At 53.7% G+C, this 26,200-nt stretch overlaps 1 protein-coding gene across 2 annotated transcripts in view; it reads left to right on the top strand.

Moving 5' to 3' along the window:
- Positions 1-26,200, top strand: part of USH1C (Usher syndrome 1C (autosomal recessive, severe)) — a 48,532-nt gene that overhangs the window by 18,325 nt on the left and 4,007 nt on the right. The window contains exons 9-24 of one of the 2 annotated variants that reach the window (XM_012654231.1): positions 548-632; positions 1,800-1,859; positions 2,010-2,066; positions 2,364-2,506; positions 3,700-3,765; positions 4,154-4,278; positions 8,480-8,529; positions 12,451-12,603; positions 13,955-14,071; positions 14,648-15,130; positions 18,432-18,551; positions 19,662-19,712; positions 22,293-22,334; positions 22,710-22,763; positions 23,083-23,182; positions 25,882-25,991. In XM_012654231.1, coding sequence (XP_012509685.1) covers positions 548-632; positions 1,800-1,859; positions 2,010-2,066; positions 2,364-2,506; positions 3,700-3,765; positions 4,154-4,278; positions 8,480-8,529; positions 12,451-12,603; positions 13,955-14,071; positions 14,648-15,130; positions 18,432-18,551; positions 19,662-19,712; positions 22,293-22,334; positions 22,710-22,763; positions 23,083-23,182; positions 25,882-25,991 — 1,816 coding nt within the window. Of the gene's footprint in view, positions 1-547; positions 633-1,799; positions 1,860-2,009; positions 2,067-2,363; positions 2,507-3,699; positions 3,766-4,153; positions 4,279-7,295; positions 7,370-8,479; positions 8,530-12,450; positions 12,604-13,954; positions 14,072-14,647; positions 15,131-18,431; positions 18,552-19,661; positions 19,713-22,292; positions 22,335-22,709; positions 22,764-23,082; positions 23,183-25,881; positions 25,992-26,200 lie in introns of both variants that reach the window. The other variant, XM_012654232.1, reaches the window with a different exon arrangement.

The raw sequence follows: 26,200 nt of genomic DNA on the forward strand, positions 1-26,200 counted from the left end.
GAGCTACATTCTGGGTTAGGGATGGCAAATATGTTTCCTATCTGCTCTAATCAATTAGTAGAGGCTAAGGCTGCTGTCTCCAGGCTGGGTGGGAAAGGGTGTGTGTCTAGGAGGGGAGAATAAGGGTACAAGTGCCAACCTTGCTGTAGCTGTCATAGGACACTGAGAATGGAGCAAATGGCTTAGTGTTGGGATAAAATAAGGAGTCTTGCAAAAACCTTGTAGAGCAGATAGCATTTGAGACTCAACGAATGAAAAGGAAAGTGCTGGAAGGAAAGAAGAAACAGCATATGCAGCGTATTGGGTGAGGGGCTGGGTAGGGGAACTTGCAAGTCTTCTGTGGCTGTGGCCCAGGGTCGCAGTGGAAATGAGGCTGGACGGGGAGACAGAGCCTGAAGAGGTAGACAGTAGAGGGCCTTGGGTCCTGCGCTCGTGGGTGACCTGCATCCTGAGCACTGGACACCGGGGCGGAGGGGGCAGGACCTTGAGAATGAGCAAGTGCAGGGCACAAGCAGCAGGACAAGGCCTCATTTCCCATCTCCCGCAGCATCTCCAGCGGCCCCATCCAGAAACCCGGCATCTTCATCAGCCACGTGAAGCCCGGCTCCCTGTCTGCCGAGGTGGGGCTGGAGGTGAGTGACCCGGGGCCGGCCCCCGTGCACGGGCTCATACTGATCCCACGGCGATGGAGGCGGGTGCCTCCCACACAGCCCTCTCTGGGCGGTCACGGGTGAGGGAGCTGCAGGAAGGCTTTTACAGAGGAGGGACGTGTGACCCTCTGCAGTCTTCTCCATCTCCGAAAGCCATTGGTCCTGAGCTTGGGGATGTTGAAGTAGTAATCAAAGAGTTGACATTCAGTGAGTGTTTACTTACATTGCATATTGCTCTGCGCCCTTTACACTTCACGAGAACTCTGAGGGTTAGGGACTATCATTATCACCGTTTTACAAATGAGGGAACTGAGACCCAGAGAAAGTATGTGATTTTTCTAAGATCATGTACTTAGTATGGTAGGGCTGAGATTCAAACCTAGGTAGTCCGATGCCAGAGCAGGAACTCTTAACCTCTTCTTTGGACAAGTTACTTCATGTCTCTGTGATTCAGTTTCCTTGCCTGTAAAATGGAGATAATAGCACTTTCCTTCTAGGGTTGTTGTTGGATTGAATTAATTAACACATCTGCTAGAACTGTGCCAGGCATGGTGATCAATGAGTGTTAGCTATTCTATTATTGTCATGATTCAACGCAGCCTCTGCTGTATGAGAAACCCAAAGGCTCCTGTGTCTACAAATTGAGATTTCCAAAGCAAATGTCATCAATGTAGCCAGAGAAATGAACCTCTAATGATTAATATTTGGTCCCTGATAAGATAGTTATGGGTTAGGGTATACTTTAAAATAACTAAAAGAGAGGAATTGGAATGTTCCTAACACAGAGAAATGATAAATGCCTGAGGTGATGGCTACCCCAATTACTCTGATTTGATTAATTCACATCGTATGCTTCTATCAAAACATCACATGTACCCTATAAATACATACGATCATTAGCTACCCATAATAATTTAAAAATAAAAAAAATTTTAAAAAGCTAGTTAAGGGGTAGAAGGGTGCCAGGGTGAGCTCGAGGCCCTCCCAGGGCGCCGTCAGCTTTCCAATTGCGCTGCTCACCAGGAAGAGTGGAGGCGCAGCCACCTGAAGACGCAGTGTCCGACCGTGGCCTTTGGGGCAGCCCTTCCTGCAGATGAGCGAGTATACAGATAGTGCAAACACACTAACCCTTCTCCATTTCTCTGCCAGACGGGGGATCAGATTGTCGAAGTCAACGGCATCGACTTCTCCAACATGGACCACAAGGAGGTGAGATGTGGGGGGTCTTCACCTGCCCGCCCGTATCATCTCCCCACCCCACTTCCCACCCTGACTGCCACAGCGCCTGAGCCCTTCTGCTCTCTGCCTGGACTCCTGTGGTCTGTCAGGCCTCAGCTGACTGTCCTCCTGTCCCCACAGGCTGTGAACGTGCTGAAGAGTAGCCGCAGCCTGACCATCTCCGTCGTAGCAGGAGCTGTAAGTCCAGAATGAGCTGGCAGGGCCCGTGACCCCTGACCTTCAGCCCCAGCCCCTCTGACCCCGAATCTCTGCCACACACTGCCAGGAAGGGCCAAGGGGTCTCCTTCCCTGAAGCTCCGACAGAGCAGAGGGAGAGAACTCTGTCCAGCAGGGAGAAGTTTGGGTCAGAGACCGCAGAAGCCGCAGTACCTAACAGTGTCGGGAAGACACCCTGCATCTTGGCCCCCAAGGCTGTGACAGTGGACTCCCAGGTTCCCAGGGGGCTGAGCAAGGGGCCTCTTTTCTCCCCACGAGGGCCGGGAGCTGTTCATGACTGACCGGGAGCGGCTGGCGGAGGCGCGGCAGCGGGAGCTGCAGCGGCAAGAGCTCCTGATGCAGAAGCGGCTGGCAATGGAGTCCAACAAGATCCTCCAGGAGCAGCAGGAGATGGAGCGGCAGTGAGTGTGGCCGCCCCTGCCCCCTGCCCACGGTGTCCAGGGCCCACTTCATCCTCTTCCCCTGCGGCCAGTCCTCAGACCTGGGGGTGCAGTGGTAGGTCAGCGCATCTGTCCTCTGCCTCGGACCACCTGGCACCACCCTCTGTGCTGAGAAGAGCCCCCTGATTTCCAAGACTCCAAGAATGTAAAAAATGAGGATCTAGCCGGGCGTGGTGCCAGGTACCAGTAGTCCCTACTGCTCAGGAGGCTGAGGCAGAAGGATCGCTTGAGCCCAGGAGTTTAAGGTTGCTGTGAGCTAGGCTAACCCCACGGCACTCTACTCAGGGCAACAGAGTGAGACTCTGTCTCAAAAAAAAAAAAAAAAGAAGTCAAAAATGAGGATCTTACTAGCAGCAGCTGACATTTGTCCAGTACGTACCAAGTTGCTGGCATTGTATTAGGGCCTTGTTTATGTTTCTTAATTTAATTCCCACATTAGCCCTGGGAGGTAGATGGTATTAACCCCATTTTACAGGTGAGGAGACTGAGACTGAGAGAGAGATTAAGCCATTTGTGTCCAAAGTCACACATGGCCAAGCTGGGATTCACACCCTGGCAGTCTGGCTGAAGGGCCTGGCAGTCCCCACAGGGCTGCCTCGCCTGTGGTGATAAGGCCCACCTCACCCCCAGGGAGGACAGGAGGATGCATGGGGGCCCGAGAGAATAAATTAGAAGGACAATTCATAAATAGAAAACTACTGTCAAAATCAAACTCCACATGCGTTCCAGGCTCTTAATATGTACTTGGAAAAGGAAGGAGGAGAGGCTCTCCCCATCTCCCACATCACAGAACTAGCCTGGAGAGTCACACCTGGTTGGCAGCCCCTGCTTTGCTCCTGGCATCTGGGGTCCTCCTCCAGGAGGGCGTCACGCAGTCTAGGCCCTGCCTCTTGTCAGTCACATTGTCTGGAGGTGGACCTGCCTCCCAGCTGCCAACACGCAGAATCTCTGCTCCGCCATGCCAGACAAAACCACACGAGAGCACAGGGCCCCGACTCTGTTGGACAACTTCCTCAAAACCCCAGCGCATTCCAAGGCTGCCTGGAAGGGAGTCTGGAAAAAACATTTAAAACTTTTCTCAAATCAGGAATTAGCCACAAGAGTTAACTTCTCTTGCATAGACTCAAACGTGGCGGTGTGCGATTGTGTTTCAGAAGGAGAAAGGAAATTGCCCAGAAGGCAGCAGAGGAAAATGAGAGATACCGGAAGGAGATGGAACAGTGAGTACCTGGGCTCCACGTATGTCTGCACACGTGTGTCTGTGCATGGACATGTGTGTGCTCACGGGAGTGTGGCCATCCAGAGGCCACCTCCAGACCGAGTTTAACTGTCCCTGTCTTCCCCTTGTGGATCCTCCTTTATGTGTAGCCAGTCCATAATCTAGTAAAGCCCATGATATTGGAGTAACTTACTAAAACATAGTCTTATATAATTGCCCAAGCTGGTGTTCACACTCAGTTTAGAATACAAACTCCAGGGATTTTTTTTTACCCACCACAGCTAGGGCCATGGGGCTTCTCCGCATGCTGGTTTGGGTTCTCTGAGAGGCAGCAGGTGGGCCTGGGAAGGGTCTGACTCCAATCACAGGTGTGGGGGTTCTCATTTCAGGATCGCAGAGGAGGAAGAGAAGTTTAAGAAACAGTGGGAAGAAGACTGGGGCTCAAAGGATCAGCTGCTCTTGCCTCAAACGATCACCACGGAGGTGCACCCAGTATCCCTTCGCAAGCCAAAGTGTAGGTATCGTGGGCCGAGGCAGGGGCTGAGGGGGCAGATGGAGGGTCTAGTCTCCTGCTCATCACCACCTCCCCAGGTGAACAGCCCATGGCGCTCTGGGTTCTGGTTCCCGCTTGGAGGGGCAGCTACATGTCAGGGGGCATCTGCCCCTTGACAGTAGGGTGGGAGGGACCTGCCTGCCCTCCTTGTCCAGAGCCCTGCTCCACCCACCCAGCTCCCAGGTCCCCCCAGACTCAGGCAGGCTGAAGAGGCAATAAGGGCTGTGGCAAAGGCGAAACTAGCTCATGGAACTACTATCTTAGTTTTGGGGGTGCCATGTCCTCTTCCTGCTTGGTTCTGAACTGGGGCTGGGGTGAAGCCAGCAGCAAGAAAGAGAGGAAGGAGCTCATGTCAGAAGGGCTCTGGTGGTCCCAGGTTGGCAGGCAGCTGTGGGAGGAACTTACCTAGAGTGCCCTCAGCACCTACATCCCTGTGTGTGGATCACGCCACTGCCAGGATGGAGGCAGGGACAGGACAGGGAGACCCCTCCCAGACACCCAGCTATGGCCGGGTGGCTGCACCACCCTGGGGCCCCAGCTCCTGCTGCCCTTACCATCTCTTGTCTCCATCTGTCCTGCATCTGAACCTCCAGTGTCAGTGCAGGCCCCCCCAGCTGCTCCCCGTCCACCTCCTCAACCCCAACTTCCAGACGTCTCTTCAAGAGGCAGCCCGCACTGCCAGGGGACAACAAGGAGCTCAGTCTCGGTCTTTCTTCGGTGGGCTGGTGATGGGCTCCAGGAGTGACCACAAGTCCAGCAGTCCTGGTTGGGTCTTCACCCCCCACTTTACAGCTGATTTGACTTAAAGTGACATGGGACAGGTTGTGCTCACTGACCTGTGAACCTCCAGAATGGGGTCAAGGGGTGAATCTGGACTCAAGAACCAAGGTTCCCCCTCTCTGCTGTGTGGTGGCCATTGGGATGCTGTGATGGGGTCTGGACTGCTCTGTCCCCAACGTTTGATCATACTCGAGCCCTAAAGGGATGTCAGCTTGCCAACACAGGCCACTTGGACTAAGGAAGAGGTGTGGGGCATCTGGATGGTTCCATCTCAGCCCTCCCTGGTGTGGGGCAAACAGCTCCAGCACATTGCTTCCTGGCAGCCAGGCACAGAGTCATCTCCCCGTCCTCTTGGAAGGACAAAGCGCACTCTCATCAGCCTCCCCCGTGACACTCGGTATTAGTTGAGGATGTGGCCAGAGCTAAATTCCGTGTTTTAGGCGGGCAGCTAATTTGCTCTTGTTAGTGAAATAGGAGCTTCAGAAGGAGAGAAATCGATTTTAATTGCTTCTCCTGAAAGTAATCCTAGTCTATTTAGTACCTTGCTAGGAACTGGGTCTTGGCTTCACAGCAAACACACCCTCTAAGGAACTATAAAAAATAAAAATGCTTTCACTAGCTAGCTATTCATTCAGTGCTTTTTAACCGGATCAAGCTTCTTGAATAAAAAGAGCAAGAATTTTGCCTTTGTTCAAGATCAAAGTATTGTAAGGCAGCGCCACAAAGCACGGGATCGATGGCCCTGTCTGCTGGCCGAGCCGGGGCAAGCGCTCCTCCATCCATCTCCATATGCACCGGCAATTTAATTCTCACTTGGATCAAAGTCAGGAAATGCAGTGAACTCCCCGAGCCAGGTCAGTTCCTGCTTCTCACCCTTTTCCCTGAGGCTAGAACGTTCTCCGCTGTGCTGGGCCAGTAGCCCTGAGCCCTAGCTCCTCCCCGAGCACCCTTCAACTCCAGGACCTGGTTAGCCGCAGGTTATACCTAACTCAGGCTCTGTGCCTGCAAGGAGGTGGACCGTGCAAGAGTGGGAGCGTCTCTTACCTGGAAAATGAAGTCACTCGTCCTAATCATGTGTGCGGGACTGACTCCCCGCCCCAGGAGGCTCCTACAGTTGCTTCTTCCCACCTCCCCATGTCTGCTGCAGCAGAACCCCAAGCCGAAGGCCAGGACACTGCCACAGAAGCCCCTAAAAGACCTTTCCTGAGCTTAGGCAATAGGTGGTGGTGGTGGAGGTGAGGTCTTTATGAAAGAGCCCAGAGCTAGAAGGGTTCTTGAGAGATGAAGAGGTTTAAAGGAGAGATATCCAACCTTCTTTCCCATCCAGGGCCCCATCTATTATCTCCCCAAACCCCACCAGAGTAGACCCCATGATTTGGAAGCTTAAGTTTTATTTCCTACCAAACTATTAAGTAATCACCATTGTTTTATTAAGTAGTCCTTCTTGTTAACAAGGGAGCATCAATGTTCCACTGTTGATTATATGGAATTTGAACTGAGAGCAAAGGAACTTAACACTGTAGCCTTTTCATAGGCTGATGGGCAAGTTTTTTAAGCTTTTGAAACATTCAAGAGCAGCCCACAAGCAGACTGGTACACTACCTTCCAGGGCCCCAGGGATGCCAGAGTCCAGGTTAGAAACCAATGGAATGAACGGTTTGCTCTCCTCTTCACATTATGTCAAAATGTATGTCTTACTAACTACATGGGCCCCATTTGGGGGGGTCTCCTCACCTCCTCAGCACCCCCAGCCTCCATATGCTGCCCACACTGCTCAGACATCCCGTGGGGACCAGAGCTCCAAGGCAAGGGCATTGAACAGAAGGCCTGAGGATCTGTTCTCCCACTGCATGCCCTTGTCCTCAAACATGTACAACCCTCAGATATTCCCGTCCTCTTCCCCAAACCTCCCTACCTTCAGCCCAATGCCCTGCAAAATGGTTCTCATGCCGCCATCAGACCAGAGGCCCCTGTTGTGCAGATAGAGAAACTAAAGCTACCAAGGTTGGACACTGCGTGCACTAGCCCAGAGCGAGAAATCTTTGCTCTGGGCTCCTGAGCCCTGTCCCTGCCCTTGACTTCACAGCTCCCCTGGAGGAAGCTGCCCACAGGTCCCCAAGTTCCTGGGAAGTACCTAAGGCCTCTCAGTCTCCTAAGTCCCTCTTCGCTCACCGCTTCCTCCTCTCTCCCCTGGGTAGATGATCAGGGAGTGGAGCCCAAGCTCGAGCCTGCAGATGACCTGGATGGAGGCCCGGAGGAGCAGGGAGAGCAGGTTCGCGCCCCCGCTTCGCTCTCTGGCCTTGCTGCTCTGCTTGCTCTGCCCACCTCCTCCTGACAGCAATGCAGACACCCAGCTCTGTGGGGCCGGCACGTGGCGGGGACCACTGGAGCCTGCAGAGCTCTTCCGAACCCTGGTTTGGCTGAAGCACTGTATACAAAAGCTTGAGGAGAGGACCCAGAGCCAGGCTGGTAAATCAGCTGGTGCACACCAGTACCACTGAACCGCTGGTTCAGTTATTTAGACAGTGCCCAAGCTGTAGTCCTCCCTCTGCTGCTCTGGCCTCTCCCCCGGGACTCCCTGGGCCACTCCCAGATCCAGCAACTAAGGAGGTAATGCCTGGTCCAGCAGAAGGCTTTCAACATCCTGTTCTAGCACTCAGGCTGGTCAAGGGTGGGCAATTATTTAAGCCATCACCCCTGGCCCCAGGAAGCTTCAGATCTTGGATATTTCTCTGTCAAGCTGTTCCTGGGGAAGGTAGGGGGCTGGTGCCCTGGTTATCTGGCCTGGAATGGGACGTGCTTTTCTGGGGCACATCTCCTGCCCACTGCTGCTGGAGCTGTTCTTCCCAGAGCTCTTTCAATGTTGAAAGCGGAGGACTTGGCCTGCACTATGAGACAAGACAGTTTTGTTCTGTCTGACAACAGTTCCAGGCAGAGACCCAGGCTGTCTTTTGTCTGGAGCCATTTCTTGGATGGAGGAACCAGGCGTCGGTTAGGAGAGGCCTCGTTCTCTTTCAACGGGGCTTTGTGTTTGGAGACTGTGGCTGTGATTTGGAAAAGCTCATCCTTCCACAAGGGGTTTTCTCTGATTTTCTGGCACTGACTTCTGAAGCCAATGTGCTGGGGAGAGGCATTTGAGAGTGAGCCAGGGTCTGGGAACAGGGGCTTTGCTCAGGTGGTCTTGGGCCTGCTTTGCAACCCAGGGGAGGGCAGGTGAGTGGCGAGTCGTACAGAGGGTGCAGTTTTGCTGTTGGATCTGCCAACGCTGTTCTTCGTCTCACGAAGCCACATGTTCCTCGGGAGCCCAGCTCCCAGCTGCTGCTCGTGGGTCTCTGGCCCAGCTGAACCGTGTGTCATCCTTCTGTTCTCTGTGTTCTTATAGCCTTTGGGTGGTTTTATCGTTATGATGGCAAATTCCCAACCATCCGGAAGGTAGGACACAACTGGGTGCTGTGCTGGTTTGCTTCTGAGTTTGCTGTGGGTTTTGGCTTTTTCCAAACATTTCCTTTCCACGCTTAATAGTGTGACCTGGCCTGTTCACTTGGAGGGCTAACCCCAGCTGCACCTCTGTGTCAGGCTAATATCAAACAGTAGGTGCCATTGCAGAGGCATCGTGGGGGGAGGGTATATATGGCGTGAAACTTGCCCAAGTGCCACCAAGCACTGCATGCATCAGCACCAGCCCTGATGGGTACAGGGAAAGAGCTGGAACCTTCTGCTTTGTTCCTACGTCAAGTAGAACTAGAGGCCAAGACTGGAAGCATGGGATTGGAGTGAAATGTCAGGGTGGGTGTTCATAGTGCGGGTTACGAGACCAACCGTGCCAGATACAGACTGGCTGCCCAGGCCAGGGATGTGCTGCCTGGGGTTGGGACAGAGAGCCACGCCAATCATAACCCTCTCCTAGAAATATCTGTGCCCGCACCCAGGATAATGCATTTTTCCAATCTCTGTGGCCTTTGATTTTCTTTCTAAATCTTATTACAGTATCTCCAGGCCTCGTAAAACCCTCTGTCTTTCTAAATCACATTGACATTTGATTATGAAAACACTGCTGTTAATATCTCTAATTGGACATTCGAGATGACTTGCTGTTTGGAAATCAGGCATCAACATAAATCTGGGTGTGCTAAATTAGATGTTATCTCTTGACTCTTTCTGGCAAGATGTCTGTCCCCCAGAAACCACAGCGCTGGCATCTGGGCAACCTTGATGATATGTAACTTCTCCCTCGCTGTAAACTGGGAATGTCAAATGTGCTGGGAAAATCCACCCCCTTCCTCCAGCATGTTCCTGTTAAGATAAGAGACCGCAATATTTTTCCTGACAGAAGTAAATGTCTTTACCTAGGAACAGAGATCATGGTTTGTGTAGCATTGAATAAACCCAGAACAGAGCTCCTCAGTGGACTGTCTCCCACACTGTCATGGTCTCAGAAAGGACTTGGTCTCGTAAGACTGTCTTTTTCATTTTACAGGCTGACCCTATGGCTTACGATGTCTTACTGGGTTAGATTTCTAATCCTTGCCTATATGCTGCCTCTACTAGAACTCAGAGAAGAAAACACACACAAATAATAATAAAAGGAGACAGAGAGGTCAGATCTTTTCTAGGCACTAATAACTATAAATGTAAAAGAACTAGAATCTCCTTCACACACCCGCCCCCACCACCATAATCACAGCTCTTGAAAACTGCTGTTGGCAAAGAGGTAGGGCTGTTTTTCCCCTATTCCTGAGTTCAGTCCTTCCAGAAACAGCTGGCATTTTGGTTTTCATTTTCATTTCCAAAAGAGAGGAAATTGCTTCTAGGCAGAAATCAGAGTACAACCACCCCATCTGCCTCTCCTCTCAGTCGGGACCAAAAGGACTATTTGTCATGCATTTAACTGACAGCTAAAAGGACAACAGAATCATGCCCCTCACACTAGCTCTGAAAATCCATCATCATTTTTACTAGAGCCATGTGAGATGCTTTGTCTCCCAGCAGCTGGAACACCGAATCCTCAGGTACCACAAGAGGGTTTCCACGGCCTTGATCATCAATGCACACATTCCCCTTGTTTAAAAAGATAATGACTCGCCTGTAGTCCCAGCTACTCAGGAGGCTGAGGCAGGAGGATCCCTTGAGCCCAGGAGTTTGAGGTTGCTGTGAGCTAGGATGAGCTGTGAGCCACTGCACTCTAGCTGGGGCAACAGAGCGAGATTCTTTGTCCAAAAGAAAAAAAAAAAAGATAAAAAAAAAAATTCAATGTCTCCTATTCCAGCCTTGGAAGTAGATCCCTCGGGGGCTCAAAGCCCCCAGGCCTATGGCCCCTCAAAGTCTGTGCTAGGGCCTGAAAAATTCATGGCTCCGACTAAGCCCTTTCACCAGCACAGCTGTAGCCAGCAATGCAGACCAGCCCTGCTTGCAGGAGCCCACCATCTGGCAGGGGAGGCGGATTCACACACAACTCAGAAACCTGTGTGGAGGGCAGTATGATACCAGTGGGCGATGCTGTATGACAGAGTGCCCTTCTGCATCTGTAAACAGATGCAACTTTCCTGGGGATGAGACAGAAACTGTGTACTGTCAGCCTGCCCCAGCATGGAGCCCTAGCTCTAAAATCTTAGCGCTGATCATTTTTTTAAACCAACAGAATGGCCATTCCTATCATGGTGGCCCCTAGGGGAGGCTGTGCATCTATTCTAGCATGCTACCGTTAGGCAGAATGTTTCTGGCTCTTCTTGGGGAATTGCTGTCCAATCTATACCAGGATGGCAGGGATTCATCCATCCAGTGAGCTAAGAGTCTCGTGAACAGAGTGGACAAGGGACTGAGCAGGACTTTGCAGCAATGAGAATCATTTTCTCAAAAGGTTCATAGACTGCTCTGGAGGTGGGTCCCAGAGGTGACCATCTCCAAAGCACATTGGAGGTACACAGAGGTGGGAGTTGTCTTTAAGAGGGGGATAGGATGAGTCTGTCAGAGGCCCATAAGGACCACCGAGCTCCTCCAGCTGTAGATAAACGTTGTATGTCCAGTGCTGGGGAACTCAATTCCTCATTCCTGGTCTCAGATACTGAGATGATTCAGGAAATTCAAGAGCAGGCTTCAGGAAGGTTTTTTGGGGGTGGGGGTGAGCTCAATGAGCAAGGAGTTTTCTCCTTGCCCCAGAAATTGCTCAGAGTGTTGCCTCTTTCTGCCACCCCCTCTCCTGAGTGCTAGCTCCGTCCTCCATGCTGTGTGTGATAGGGGCTGACACTCCCTCCTGCATGTCCTCCTTGCCCCCAGCTTTTCAGGGCACAATAGAAAGACTGTAGCACCTGGAAGACTCAGGTCCAAATCCTGGCACTGTCACTTCCTAGATGTCTGACATCAGGCAAGGGTCTTTACCTCTAATACCGACATAGGACATCATGAGTCTAAGTCCCTAGGCACATAGGCAGTCCATGGCTGTCCATTCTCTTCCTTCCTTAACCCCTGGCTTCCCTGCAACCCCATGAGAGGAGCAGCCAGGAAAACAGGCTCTGTGGGTCCAATTCTAACGGGAAAAATAAGGAATCTATGTGTCCTTCATCTCCTTCCCCAGATCCCCAAACCCTAATGGCCAGTGTAAAGCAGTTAGGCCATCCTGCCCACCACCCATCTCCCGGTCCTACAGTTTCCAGCTAGTTCTTAGTGGAGGGCCCCAGCTCAGAGGGAACTGTGGGTTTCAAGTCTCCAGAATGAAACAGCCTGGAGCTTAAGCATAGGAGCAAAATCTGATGTCCCTGGCTCTGAGACCCCGGGTCAGAGTCTGCCCCTACCTCCTCCAGCTCAAGACAGAGAATCTCTGCAGAGGAGGCTCACCAGCTCTCTCGGGTTTTCTCTGGAATCTCCCAGGATGCATGTCTGATATCTGAACGTGAGATGATGTAGAAGCCATGTGCCCAGATACTGGGAAATAAATACAATGCCTTTTATTCATAAAGCACTTTGAAGTTTACAAAGCTCTTTCATAGATGGTATTCCATTGGCACTGGATGACAAGCCTATAGGGCAGGTATTTCTGCCATTTTGGAGATGAGGCAAATCAGGCCCAGAGAGGTTGAGAAACTCAGCCAAGGTCACACAGCTAGTGAACTAGTAAGCCAGTTCTTCTGGCTGACAACGGGAGTATATCTCCAAATCTGCAATGAATGGCAGTGGCCCGTCTATCCTAAACCTGAGGTCTGATGTCGAGTGTGGCAGGGCAGAGCTGGGGCGGGGGCTCAGCGTGGGTAGGTTGCCCAGTGCTGTCTGAGAACTGCATGCCCTGTTTGCTGTGCTGTGCTAGTAGTGTTAACCCCTCCTTATAATCCTTGTTATATAAACAATGCCACATCTAATCAGAAAGGAAAAGATAAGAAGAAAGCCAAGTATGACAGCCTGCAAGAGTTGAGAAAGAATAAGAAGGAACTGGAGTTTGAGCAAAAGCTTTACAAAGAGAAAGAGGAAATGCTGGAGAAGGAAAAGCAACTAAAGATCAACCGGCTGGCCCAGGAGGTACGTCCTGCTTGCAGGCCAGGCGAGCATCCCTGGGGCACAATTTGGTTTTTCCTCACCAGGATCCCAGGGGACCAGCTGGAGTTGTTCTCCCCAAATGGAGTCCAAGGGTGGGATGAGCCTTTCCTCCCTCCGCAGTCTGGAGAGTGAGATCTTGCCACCTCCCCAGGGTCAACTGAGATTAGCTTCTGGTTTAGATGCATGTTTGGGATTGAGATTAGCTTCCTTGCTCAGGGTACGGGTCTGAGACTAGCCTCTCTGCCCAGATTGTAGGTCTCAGGTTAGCCCTTGATACACCTGGCTAGAGGTTTGAGTCTGTCCTTTTCTCCCCATCCCACCAGAGTGTGAGTCTAAAGCTAGGCCTCTCCACCTTAGACGTGGCTATGAGGCTGGTTACCTTGCTCAGGGTATGAGTCTAAGGCTGACCCCTCTGCCTAGTTTATAGCTCTGAAGTTAGCCTTCCACTCACCTGTCTACAGATCTGAATCAGTCTGGCCTTCATATTCAGGTTATGAGTCTAAGACCAGGTCTCCCCAACCTAGCTTGGCTCTGAGACTGTGGGTCTGAGGCTAACCCCTTTGTACAGGGGGTGGGTCTGAGGTTATCCCCTAATTAATAGGGCTATGAGTCTAAGGCTGCTCCCATCAACATAGGGTTTGTTTGAGGCTAGACCTCCTCAACCTGGGAATGTGTCTAAGTCTGTCCCCCTCAAAACATGTCAAGAGCTATCTTAGAACACAAGTCAATCCTATCCTAGGTGGGATGGGTGACCCTAACTCCCTAGCTGTAGGAGATACCACTGTTTCTGCTTTTCCTTAATGCTTCCATGAATCACAATGCCAATCTGATTAGATTATGAAACCAGAGGAGTCCTGAGACTATGAAGTCCAGAGAATACGAAGTGCATTAGATCTGGCCTTAGGAACAAATTAGCTACAAAATTAAAAATCAAATTCAACTTGTGCTTCTGAGGACAAGGCAGCCTGGAGGGGGAATAAAAGAGCAGTTAAACTCTTGGAATGCGCTGAGAGGCTAGTGAAGGACCATTCTTGGAAAATCATCAGAGCCTTAGGGCTCCTGGGCATCTGGGGTCCAGTAAATCCCATACAACACATAAGCCCCTCTTCTGATTCTGCCTGCAAGTGCTGTTAAGTGAACCTGACGCCCTGACCCTCCTGTCCCGTTTCCACCTCCTCGAGAGCCGGTGGAACAAGCCCAGTCTCCTTCCAGATAGTTGACACACCTAACAGCACCCTCGGGTTTTTGAAGAAGTGCTCTGTGCTACTGCTGTCCACGTGCTATTCAAATGTGCCCTTTGTCCTCTCCTTTCTGTGCCGGTGCCGGGTCTCAGGTCTCTGAGACGGAGCGGGAAGACCTCGAGGAATCGGAAAAGATTCAGTACTGGGTGGAAAGGCTCTGTCAGACGCGACTTGAGCAGATTTCCTCTGCTGATAATGAGATCTCAGAGGTAACAGAGCCCTTCTTTCCACGCAGACCCTCCTGCTGCCTTCAGAGTGACCCACCCTGGGGACAGCGCGAGGCAGGAGGGCCCCTAGCAAGCGTCACTGGCCACACTGGTGCCTGTGCCCCTGTTCAGGGCCCCCCCTACAAACCCACGCCCCCTTCCTCTCTTGGGGAGGGAGGATGAGTCTGTATTTCCAAGCTTTATCTCCAGAGTGATCACTAAGTCCCTGAGCTCGTCTCAGATGGTCCCTAACAACAGTGAGGGCTGTTGTCCTGGCGTGTTGGCTGAGTGCCCCTCAAGTGTGTTCCCAGAGGGTAAACTATATGAGCACCTTACTTACCACCCACGGATGGCATAACTTGGGACCTTCCTGCATTTGGGCACGCCCTCCCAGCCGCCTGCTATGGACTCAGCTGGGCACCCACGTGGCAGAGAAGTAGCACCCGCAGGGTTCTGGTTTGAGGGTGGTGGGTCTCCAAAAGCCAGAGAGACAGATTAGAAGGACATGGTAGTCGATGTATTGTGAAGTGGAGCGCTAATCAGTGTGGACGATTACAGAGCTTCCTTGCAACCCCTCAGATGACCACGGTGCCGCCGCCTCCCCCGCCTTCTGTGTCTCCCCTGGTCCCACCCTTGAGACGCTTTGCAGGCGGGCTGCACCTGCACACCACTGACCTGGATGACATCCCCCTGGACATGTTCTACTATCCCCCGAAAGCTCCCTCAGCCTTGCCTGTGATGCCCCACCCTCCACCCTCCAACCCACCCCCCAAGGTCCCTGCGCCCCCTGTCCTGCCCTCATCTGGCCACGTGAGCACCTCGTCCTCACCCTGGGTGCAGCGCACCCCACCACCCATTCCCATCCCTCCCCCACCATCCATCCCCACCCAAGACCTCACTCCCACCCGCCCACTGCCCTCGGCGCTAGAAGAAGCACTGGGCAACCACCCCTTCCGCACTGCGGACACAGGCAATCCCACGGAGGACTGGGAGGCAAAGAACCACAGCGGGAAGCCCACCAGCTCCCCTGTCCCTGAAAGGAGCTTCCCGGCTGCCCCAAAGGTACTGCCCCTGTTCCACATGCGATGCTTAGAAGCAGGAAGAGTGGGGAGAGCTGCCGTTTCCCATGTCCTCCACTGCTCCTGAGAGTGGAGACAGGAAGAAACATCATCTCACCCCATCTTCCAGGAATGGCCCCCCGACCTGCATGTGTGGACATCCTGCATGTGTGAGGTTTCTGCAGATCTCGAAGTGCTGTATTGTATGGTGAATTGTCTGTGATCCTCGGGATGAGCCACAGTGTAGCCATTCAACACTCATTGCTCTCTCTTAGCGCCTCCTGGCAGCATGGGCTGGTCACTCTCAGTGTAGTACTTGCAGGGCTACGTGAGTGAACAGTCAGAGCTCTGGGTCATGTCCAGTCATTTCTTGATATTATCCCAGAAAGCCTTGAATATGAGAAATGACTCCCTGGTTTAACAGGAAAAAAAGCTGGGGAGTGAGAGATGGAGGGAACAGGGGTCAGATATTAGCCTCTGTCAATGCAGTGTTAGGACATTCCAGTGCCATTTTCTCTGGCATTGGCCAACTGCACTGGCTTGAAGTTTAATATCCAGAAATTTTTCTGGCCAACTTCCAGCCTTAGAAAAAAATGAAGATGAGAGAGTTCCTAGAAATCTCTAAATTTACTCTTAAAAGACTAGGGATGTTTTTCTTGGATGTCTGGAGGCTGAACAGTGATCTTTCTTGGAAAGACATATTTCTTATTCATTATTCTTAATCCAAAGACTATTTTGAAAGAGGCAGTTCCTGAGGAAGACACGGAGCTTTGATCCCATGGAGGAAAATGCAAAACATTCCTCTGCTCCTGGAGCCACAAGGCCAGGGATGGGTCAGTGCAAAAGCAGCTCATGTCAGCCGAGGGGAGCAGGGGTTGCTGAGGAGGGACAGTCTGTAGCACCTGACCAGGGGTTTTTATTCCCCTTGCTTGTGTGGATTTGAGTTGCTGCATGAAGAGCAGGGTAAGCATCTCAGGCATTCAGGAGAGCTTGGGAGAAGGAAGGTGGGAGTGAAGAAAAGTGCCAGATGCTGATAAGGCTGCAGCTTCCAGCAGGGGACCCTCAGAGAGACCCCTCTGGACCCCTGGGGAGGGCCCTGAGCCCTGCAGCTCTGGCAGGAAGAAGCGTGTTCTGGCGATGGCAGAGCCCAGCCAAGAGCTGCTGTGCAGGCGCTGAGTTAGCCTGGCACAGAGGGCCACATCCTCTGTAGGTGTCCTCCACCCAAATGAGCGGTAGCTTTTCCTCAACAAATTTGATTCCATGGCCAGTGATTGTGCTGTGCCTGTCTTTGCGAGGGGGAGAAGGGAGCAGGGCTGACAAGGACAGAGGAGATTGGCACAGCTGTGCTTTCCAGGACTTGCCATCTGAAGGGTGCGCAGCTTCCTGGGCAGGATTTTGCTAGAAAATAGGCATAGGCCATGTGGGATTCGTTCTACTAGAAGGTTGAAGGCGCCTCTGTGGAGAAGGCCTTGAGGGATGGCGGCACGTGGAGGATGGCAGGAAGGGCATGGTGGGTGCCGGGAGCACGAAGATGGAGAGGAGGAGGAGCAGCAGGAGTCAGGCTGCCCGGGTTTGAGTCCTGGGCCTGCTACTTACTGGCTGGGTGACTGTGGGCATGTGTTACTGCATCTGTCTGAGCCTGGACCTCCTCATCCATAAAAGGGGGAAGCTAACGTCACCTACCTGTTATGAGAACTAGATGAGTTAATACATGAACGCATCCTAAGTTGGTACCGAGAGGAGTGGCAGGCACATAGTGGGTGTTCAGTAGACATTAACTATGGTTACTGAGAATCCAGAGTACATGAAAATTTGGGTGAAGCTGTAAACATGGGATTGGAGGTAATTGCAGCAAAACTTTGAAATAGAGTCAAGAATCGGGACTTGACTTTGAATCTTTGGTCCAGCTTCTCTGATTCTTCAAGGCATTACAAAGTTCCCACTGTTAGCTCCTGATCAGAGCACAGAGACAGTTAAAAGCTCCCCAGGGAGTCTCTGAAGACCCAGATCATAAACGTCTCAAGCAACATCAAAGCCGGAGTTGTCCCTTGACAACTGGCCCCTTGAAGGCCAGGAGGCTGCTGTTTGATGAGCTTCATCGGGTCTGTGTGAGCACTCTCGCTCTTGTACCACCCACCCTGCCCAATCTCCTCCTCCGTGCATGCCCCTGGCCAGCTGTCATCAGTGCTGCAGCAGGAAGTGTGGGTGACCACATGCCTACGCAGTCGGCCCAGCCATCAGCAGGCCCCAGGCTGTGGCAATGAACACCGGTATTGGTTTAACACATGCACCTGTCACCCTAGCACCTGGCAGGGGGAGGTTTTCAGGGCCAGATCTACCGCCAGACAGTGTCCCACATGCCCATACTATTGAGTCATTCATTTATTCATTCAACACATGTTTATTGAGCACCTACTATATGCCAGACACTGTGCCGGATGCCGGGAACCCCACTAGATAGACAGCTACAGTCCCTGCCAAGATGGTCTGGTGGGGAAGAGACGAGTAAGCCAGCAACTACCACACAACCAGGTGGAGACAGGAAACACAGGTCCTGTGAGGAGTGGGGGTGGAGGAAAAGCTCAAGAGAGGCTTCCAGAAGGAGTGGTGCCCGAGCTAAGACCTGGGAAGGTAGGCAGAAGGAGGAAACAGCATGTGCAAAGGCCTCAAGGAGGAAAGCCCAGCATTTTGGAGGCTAAAGTGAGAAAGGTACAGAAGCTCGTGGAGGGCCTTGAGGGGTCCAGCCATCAAGCTCAGCAGTGGGGCCCCGTGGAAGGGTTGGGGGAAGGGTCATGACCCTGTCAGATAAGTCTTGCCCAAGATGATCAGGTGGGTTAGAGCAAAGCAGGCAGGTTGCTCACCCTGTGACCTCCAGAGACTGTGCCCACCCACCAGGAACAGCAGATGCTTCCTGCTGGCTGCAGTCTAGGGACTGGAGCCATGGCAGAAGAAATAGCCCTTGAAGGGCAGGGATACCAGATGGCACCCATGGCCTTGAAAGTGTGACAGAGAGCCTTCAGAGTGTGTCCTCTGAGTGACACTGGCTGCTGGCACCCTCAGTGAGGCTCTGGCTCAAGTGTCTGATTCTGTAGAGCCCACCAGTAGTTTCTGTGGCCTCCGAACACACTGTGGCCAACAGGCTTCTCTCCTCTCTGGTGAAGATCACACCCCCAGGACCTCCAGCAGGGCGAATAGACCAGACTGGCTTGGCATGTGCATGGGTGTGGATTTGCATGTGTAGAAGTACTACGGCTGGCCTTGGCCACCCAAGACCTCACATGGGTCACTTAAACTAACCCCTGTAGACATTTTGCCCAAGCCCACAGCCTCCTCGAGGCCCTGGCGTGTCCACCATCTCCAAACCTGTCATGGTCCACCAGGAGCCCAACTTCATCTACAGGCCAGCTGTGAAATCTGAGGTCCTGGTAAGCCCCCTGGGTCCCCTCCAGGGCATCGCTAGAGGAGCGGAACAGGGCTGTCTCCCCTGGGTTCTGCTGCCTCTGCAGGGAGGCTGAGGTGGGACACAAACTCAGGTCAGGTGCCATCTTGTAACCTTCTCATTGGCCAAGAGATGTGTCCACATGGGTGTGAGAGGGTGCAGGAGTGACCAGGAATTCCTGTTCCCCACTGGACCACAGCCTGTCCTTCTAAAAGCAATAATAATAACAGATAAGATTATCAAGAGCCTGTCATGTGCCTGGCTCTGCAGGGTCTCCTTTCATCCTCACAACAATCTAGTGAGATGGTTCCTCTGAGGCTTAGAGAGTTTAAGTTGGTTGCCCAAGGCAGAGCCCGGACTCGCTCCCTTACTCACATCTTTCAGACTCCAAAGCCCGTGCTCTTACCCATGTTGCCATCTTGCCAAAACCTACAGCGACTCTAGCTGCCCTGGCCTCTGCCCTGAGGCCTATTGTGACCTGGTGTGGAACACCCTCAGATGGGGTTGTGGCCTGGCGTGGGACCCCTCATGGGGAACTGGCCAGAGCACACCCACTCCCTTTCCCCACTTCCCGTCCTGCTCCTCACTAGGACGGGTAGTCTCAGGTGTGGTCCTAGGCAGTGGGGAGGGTCTGCCCACCCCCAGTAATTGATGGCTGAGAGACCTGGGACTCCCGTGCACCCCTCAGAGGTGCCAGCCACTTCCCCACAGTGGGAAGACAGTCATGCCAGAATTTTTATTTCCCTTTCAAGGAAACCTTATACAACTGTCAGGTCAGGGCAAGGACGGCTCAGGTAATTATTCTGAGCTTTAGCTGTCAGCTCCCCAAAGAGCAAAGTTTATGCTCCTGGGACAGGCAGCTGATGCAGCCATGTCATGTTCTCTGGCTAATGACAAGGGGTGGTGTCTGCTTGGCAACAGATGGGTAGCTGCTGCATCTGTGGGCACCCAGCAGGCCCTAACAGAAGTCAGACTGTCTGCTTGGGGAGGGACCTTGGCAAGGCAGCCCCAGGCTGGCAGCCCAGGGCCTGGCACCAGGGGGCAGACAAGAACTACTGGTGAAGTCCAGTGTGGAACTATTTTTTTTTTCTGGCAGCCGCAGGAGATGTTGAAGAGGATGGTGGTTTATCAGACAGCATTCAGACAAGTAAAATGAAACCCGCTGTGTGTCTGGGGTCCTCCCCATCACCCCCCTGTCTCTCCCACTGTGTGCCTGACTTCTTTCTTTCTGGAAGTGCTGGATCCACGGCGGCCCCAAGCACCGTCTGCCAGGGAGCCTCAGGCCAGAACCATGTTCCCCATTGCTCGTGGCAGGGGTTGGGAGGATTTCATATCAGAGGGGACCCAGGGCTTGTCAGACCCCATGCTCAAGCTGAGAAAGCAGCAGGACCCCTGGCTGCTTGCCTTTTTTTGCTGCTGTTTGGCCAAAGAGGACCAGGGCAGAGGGAACCCTCAGAGGGTCACAGAGGCCAAGATGGGCCCTTGCTCCAGCCCTAGGAGAGAGGGCAGGACTGCCTTAGATGTCTGCCTGCACCTTCCACTGTCTTTTCCCCTGCAGGTGGATCAAAGCTTCACCAAACCCTCCTTGACACTGAACCAGCATCAGGGAGGAAGAGGTGGCTCAGGGTGCTCCTGTGCACAGGGACGTGGATGTCCTTGCTGGCCTCTGAGTGCTATCAGGCAGGCAGCCACCTATCCTCCCTGTCCCCTGGGGCTTATCTCCCAGAGCCAGCATCGGACTGGCTGTTTCATCACCGATGAAAGAGATCCCAAGATGAAAGAGATCTTGCAGCCAGCCCTGCTCCCTTCCCCTGCCCTCCTCACTGATAACGCATCGTCAGACTGGAGGCTGACTTGACCACAGGCAGGCAGCAAAAGGGAGGGGTCGGCTGTGCAGTGAGACATAGGTGTCTGCAAAAGAGGCTGCTCCTGGCCCAGGGATTTGTAAATTTAATCGTTACAACAACCCTTGGAGCTAAGTGCTAGCATCATCCCCATCGTATAGATGAGAAACTGCAGCAGAGAGAGTTGAAAACATGCCCACGATGGCACAGCTAGTGTCAGTCCCTGGATTCGAATCCAGGAGGTCGGCCTCTGCAGTCTGCTGGTAAATGCTACACCGTCCGGCCTCTCAAAGCACTGCCATTACTTAACAGGCATTTGAGGACCTGGTAGTTTAGGGTGCACACAGCCTAGACTTCAGGCTTGGAGTCGAACCCCTGCTCCCCTGCCCACTGAGTGACCCTGGGCATGAATGTCACCTCCGTGGGCATGAATGTCACGTCTCTGGGCCTCAGTTTCTTCATCCGTTGAATGAGGGGTTGGGCTCCCTCTTTAGGGGCTGACAAGCTGTAATGGTTTATGAAGATCCCATTTAAATTCACACAAGACCCAAGAACCTGCCACCTGCCATCCCTGAGAGCAGGTTGTCACAGGGTCACAGAGAGTGAAGGCCCATAGCCAGCACTGCCCAGCCTTCCGGAAGAAACAGCCAGGGCTAGGCAGGGCCCTCTCAGTGAAGGAGCCTCACTGCCTAACACCCCCTCGCCCGTGGATCTGCCACGTCCCTCCTTCTGTCTGCTGCGCCCACTCCCACCCGGATGCGGCCTCAGAGCTGAGCCAGGCCCTTGGCCTCTCTGGGGTTGAGCCTGGGAGATGAAGGCCAGTGAGGAGGGATGGCAGGCGGATGCTCAGGGATCTGCCTGCTGATATTTGGCCCTCATCTTGTTCCCAGAGCTTGGTTGCTGCCTTCTGGGCATGGGGTGGGGTGTCTGTGGCCTCCCCACCACACTGACCACAGGCCCCAGGGCACATTTGGTATGGTCTGGGGACCTGTGTGCTGAGGGTGGCTCCACTCAGCCTGGTGAGTCCTGTGTGGGCACCTGCCACAGGGCTCTCCTTTGCTCCCAGCCCCCGTGGGGACTAGCCGGGCTTTGCTGACCTCGCGCTTAGCATCCTAGCCCCAGGCTCCTGCTCACTGTGTGTGACTCCTGAGCAAGGCTGTGTGTTCGGGCTCTACCCCCTTCTCCTCACTGTCTTGTTCCTAAATCTAGGGGCCATTGTCCCCACAGCAGCCCCCATCAAGCCAGGTCCCCTGAGCTATGTGTTCTCTTCCTCTTCCTCCCCTGGCTAAAGAGCCAACCTGGGCTCCCCGGAACCTTCTAGGTAAGCATTGCGGTAAGAGCAGTGCCAGGCACTAGGCCACCACAGATCCTCACCACCATGGCCCCCTTCCCACTGGGTGCCTCTTGCCTCTCCTCAGGTATCTCGGGGCTGGTTTCCCCAGGAAGAGCAGGACTGGCCCTTCTGTGGGGCCAGAGCACGGGGTGGAGAAGCACTGGGCTTCATCCCCTGGGGCCTGGGCGCCACCTTGAGCAGGAACTTGGAAGAGAGGCGGCGTGCCCTTGAGGACCTGAGGCTGGGGGGATGAGACTCTCGACAGGGCAGACACTGCCTGTCCAGGCCATCTAGATGGCGGAGGTGGTGCCCCTGCGCCCCCGGATGCGCACCTCGCTGGAACGGTGCTCTGAACGCTTCCTGCAGCTTCCTGCTTGTCCCTGAGCAAGGGCGCTCTGGCTGTGGGGGCTGCCAGCCTCCCCCCTGCATCCCACCCAGGCCACGCCTGCCCTTCCACCCTTGGATTCTAAGCATTCACCCTCTTCCTCCTCTGCTCTGAGCCTCGAGGGCCTCTGCTCTGTCCTCCTGAACACCCCCCGTTTGCTTCCAGGACTTCCGGAAATATGAGGAAGGCTTTGACCCCTACTCCATGGTAAGAGTTAACTCTCCTCTCCTGGGAGATGGGTTAGAGTATCTGATGCTGGCGCATTCTGGGCTCTGGGGTCTGGAACAAGATCGGGGCGCGTGAGGAGCCCTGAGGACGCCCCAGCTGCTCTCTCCTGCCAAGGCTCCTTCCCGATGGCACTCCAGTGCTAACTGTTTGGTGTGCGTGCACATTCGTCCATTGTCCCCCGCAGGGCCTGGGATCCCAGCTGAAAACCAGTGGGGGTGGGGCAGGGAATGGTCCCCCGGGCTGTGAACTCTGCTGGGCCCAGTGTCCGCCAGCTGCCTGGCTTGTCCCCTCCACCCCTGCTCCCACTGCCACCCTTCAGGCCAGCTCAGAGCTCCCACTGTCTTTTCCCTATAGTTCACGCCGGAGCAGATCACGGGGAAGGATGTCCGGCTGCTGCGCATTAAGAAGGTACCTGGGCACGTGGAGGGGAGTGGGTGGGCCACCCTCCTTCCCTGCCCCTGCCCCCCTGCACCTGAGTTCCCGGCTTCTCCTATTCTTGAGGTGACTCCTAGGGGCCCCTCAGGTCCCCACTATCCTCCCCCATCTCCCGAGATGCCCCCTCCTGGGGTGGGGCTGCCCACCCAGCCCCCGCTTAGCATCCAGGCCTCATTTTCTCCCCATGGCACCTCCTGCTCTCTCTGTGGCTCTGTCAGGAGGGTCCTCGGTGCCCAGGTGCCCACAGGCTGCTATCTGCTTGGCTCCCTAAAGCCTGTTTTCCTCTAACCAGGAGGGATCTTTAGACCTGGCCCTGGAAGGCGGTGTGGACTCCCCGATCGGGAAGGTGGTCGTCTCTGCTGTTTATGAGGGGGGAGCCGCCGAGCGGCATGGTGAGTGGGGACCAGCTGTGCCCCTGTTTGGGGGTGGCGCAGTGGTCAGGCAGGGCCCTCCAGGAGAGCAAACAGCTGCCCACTCGGAGTGGGCTGGCAGTGGGCTGACGGTTGCTCAAGAATGCCCACCCATCCAGCCATCCATCAGTCCCACATGTCACCTGAGGGCATGCGATGGTGCCAGGACCAAACCAGACGCCATCCTGCCCTCCAGGGGCTCTCTGACCAGTGGTGGCCACATGCTGAGAATTGCCAGGGACTGATTGCACAGTACAGTCTGCTGAGGCTTACGGGGTACTCAGGGGCTGGAGGAAGCCGTGGGAGCCCTGAGGGAAGGCTCCTTAGCAGGGTAGTGCCTGGGCTGAGCTTCAGCCAGTGCTGGCCCGTGAAGGTGAGAAAGGCAGGGAGAAACCCTCAAAACCTGGCCTGTCCTTTCAATGATGACAAGAGCCACACATTTGTTGAGAACTAACCATGCACCAGATGCTATTCTAAGTACCTGGCACCTAACCCTCTGTCGGAGTGTTTTGTGTATATCAACTCGTTTAATCCTCATAACAACCCCGGAAGTAGGTACTGTTACTGTTATTATTCTCATTTTGCAGCTTAGGAAACTGAGGCACACAGGTTAAAGCAGTTGCTGAAGGACCCACAGCCAGTGAAAGGTCCAGGCAGTTTGGTCGTGAGGTCTTGCGCAGCGTTGCCCCCTCCCCGAGAGCCAGAGCGCCCTAACACACACACTGTGTCTCTTTTGAGGCATGATCTTCTTGCTTCCGCATGTATCCTCTTAGCAACAAAAGCAGCCTCTGCTGGTGAGGGAAGCCTTTGCAGACCCCAGGCCCCACCTCTCGCTTCAGACTATCAGCCCATTCACCTGTCAGGCATGTCAAAAACTCCGTTAGTGATTCCTTCTTCCAAGTCAGGGAGGTCTGGGCACCCCTGGAGGAGGAGCCCCGGGCCTCTTACCTTCCCAGGCTAGAGCAGGCAATCGTAAGATCACATCCCCTCTGGCAGTCCTGGCCTGCAGTCCGGCTCTCCCACCAGCTGGAGGTGGTAAAAGGTGAGGCCTGGGGCAGGAGACAGAGAGAAGGGAGAGCCAGGTGGTGGCTGGCAGCCAGGCTTCTGTGGTTACCAGGGCAGAGGTGGGCACTGGGAGGCTTGGGTGCAAGTGCAGCTCTGCAGCCCGGCTTCAGTGGCCTCAGGCCCCCTCAGCCACACTCTGAGCTTTCATTCCAGCTCGAGGAGGGAGGACCTGCTCAGCTAGGCAGCTGCCATGGCCCCCGCCCTCCTCCTCTGTCCTCACTTCTGTGCCAACTTGGGGAGGGGTTGCTACTTGGCCCGGGAAGCCACCTATCTGCCCTGTCTAGCAGGGAGAGAGGACCAGGGTGGATGAGTGACTCTCTTGGGTCCTCCCCACTTACAAAGCCCCAGCCCAACCACTGCCTTATTGACCCTAAGGCTCCATCTTAGGTTTGTACAAAATGAAAAGGCGAAAGTCACCTATCCCCAGTCCCACTGTGCAGAGGAAACTGCTCTCTACAGTCTGGTCCTGCACTGCTTTGGACCTGCCAGCAGCTGGTGGAAGTTTCCCCAGGAGCACATCGTTTAAGCCCCCACGGCTGCCATCGTCAGTAACACACACCACATTCCTATGGGCCTTCATGCCCGCAAGGTTTCTGGCTGATCTATTTCAACGTAACCTGGAGTGCTCTGTGGACCTCAGGACTGGGGGAAATTCCTCAAAAAAGAGCTCTGATGTTGAAGAGGTATGGGAAACCATGTACAATCTGTCCACTTCTTGGACAGCTGCAATGCATATTAGCATATTCAAGACTCTGACAAGTCCTGCAATGAGTAACTGTTTAGCTTATAACTCAGTTTCCCCAAAATTATTAGATCACTGGAAAGTTTATCGAAGAACACCTTTTAACAACATTCATTTATTCAACAAATATCTATTGAGTTCCTTTTTCATGCTGCGTATTATGTGAAGCACTGGCAATAGAGTGGTGAACCGATAAGACAGTCCCTGCCCTGGTGAAGCTGACAGTATGGTGGGAGACTTCACTGATAAGCAAACAAACAAATAGATTCATGGTTACAAATTGTGAAACACTCTGTGTAGGAAAAGACCAGGATGCTGTGAGAGAGTAATAGGAAAGACCTACTTTAGGCTAAGTGGGGCTCAGAGAAGCCCTCTCTGGGGAGGAGACATTTCATCTCAGACTAGAAGAAGAGAAGAGAGAGAAAGGGGAAAAGCTCTCCAGATGGAACAGCATACGAAGGCTCTGAGGCAGGGAAGAGCCTGGCACGCTCGGGGACCCGAAGCAGACCAGCACTGCCGGGCAGCGGAGAGGGACAGTTTGCAGAACTCACTCAGGTCTCAGATAACCTCGCTGGAAATGCAGGTCTGTCTCTCTCTGCAACAACAGAGGCCCATATAAGAGCTGGGTGGCAGTGATTCGTCATTTGTGTCATTCTCCTGAGCTGGGGTAAGGGCGTGTGGCTGGAATGGGGAGGAAATGCCCTTTGAGCAACCAGGTGGGTAGTTTCCCCTGTGCCTTCTGGGCCCACGTGAGCTTTCAGAACCCAGGGTCGGACCTCTTCTGAGGCCCCACAGTGACCCCCTTTTGCCAAGCTCTGGGCCGGGCACATGTCACATACAGTCCAGTGGGCCAATCAGCCTCATCTTCCTGCAGGTGGCATTGTGAAAGGGGACGAGGTCATGGCGATCAATGGCAAGATTGTGACAGACTACACTCTGGCTGAGGCTGAGGCTGCCCTGCAGAAGGCCTGGAACCAGGGCGGGGTAAGAACAAGCCCCTCCCACCGCCCCCCCCACACCCGCCTGCCTCAAACCCTGGTCTATGCAGCCAGGCCTTACAATCGGGATGCCCCATCCCAGGGCGGGTGTCTAGGGTCCAGGCAGCTGTTGGGTGACACCCACATACCCCATGCAGCCAATGGTCAAAATCTAACAAGATGGAATTCAGAAAAATAAATGTCAATTTCTGACCT

The sequence above is a fragment of the Propithecus coquereli genome, unplaced genomic scaffold (genome assembly GCF_000956105.1).
Source record: "Propithecus coquereli isolate 6110/MARCELLA unplaced genomic scaffold, Pcoq_1.0 Scaffold44, whole genome shotgun sequence".
Lineage (NCBI taxonomy): Eukaryota > Metazoa > Chordata > Mammalia > Primates > Indriidae > Propithecus > Propithecus coquereli.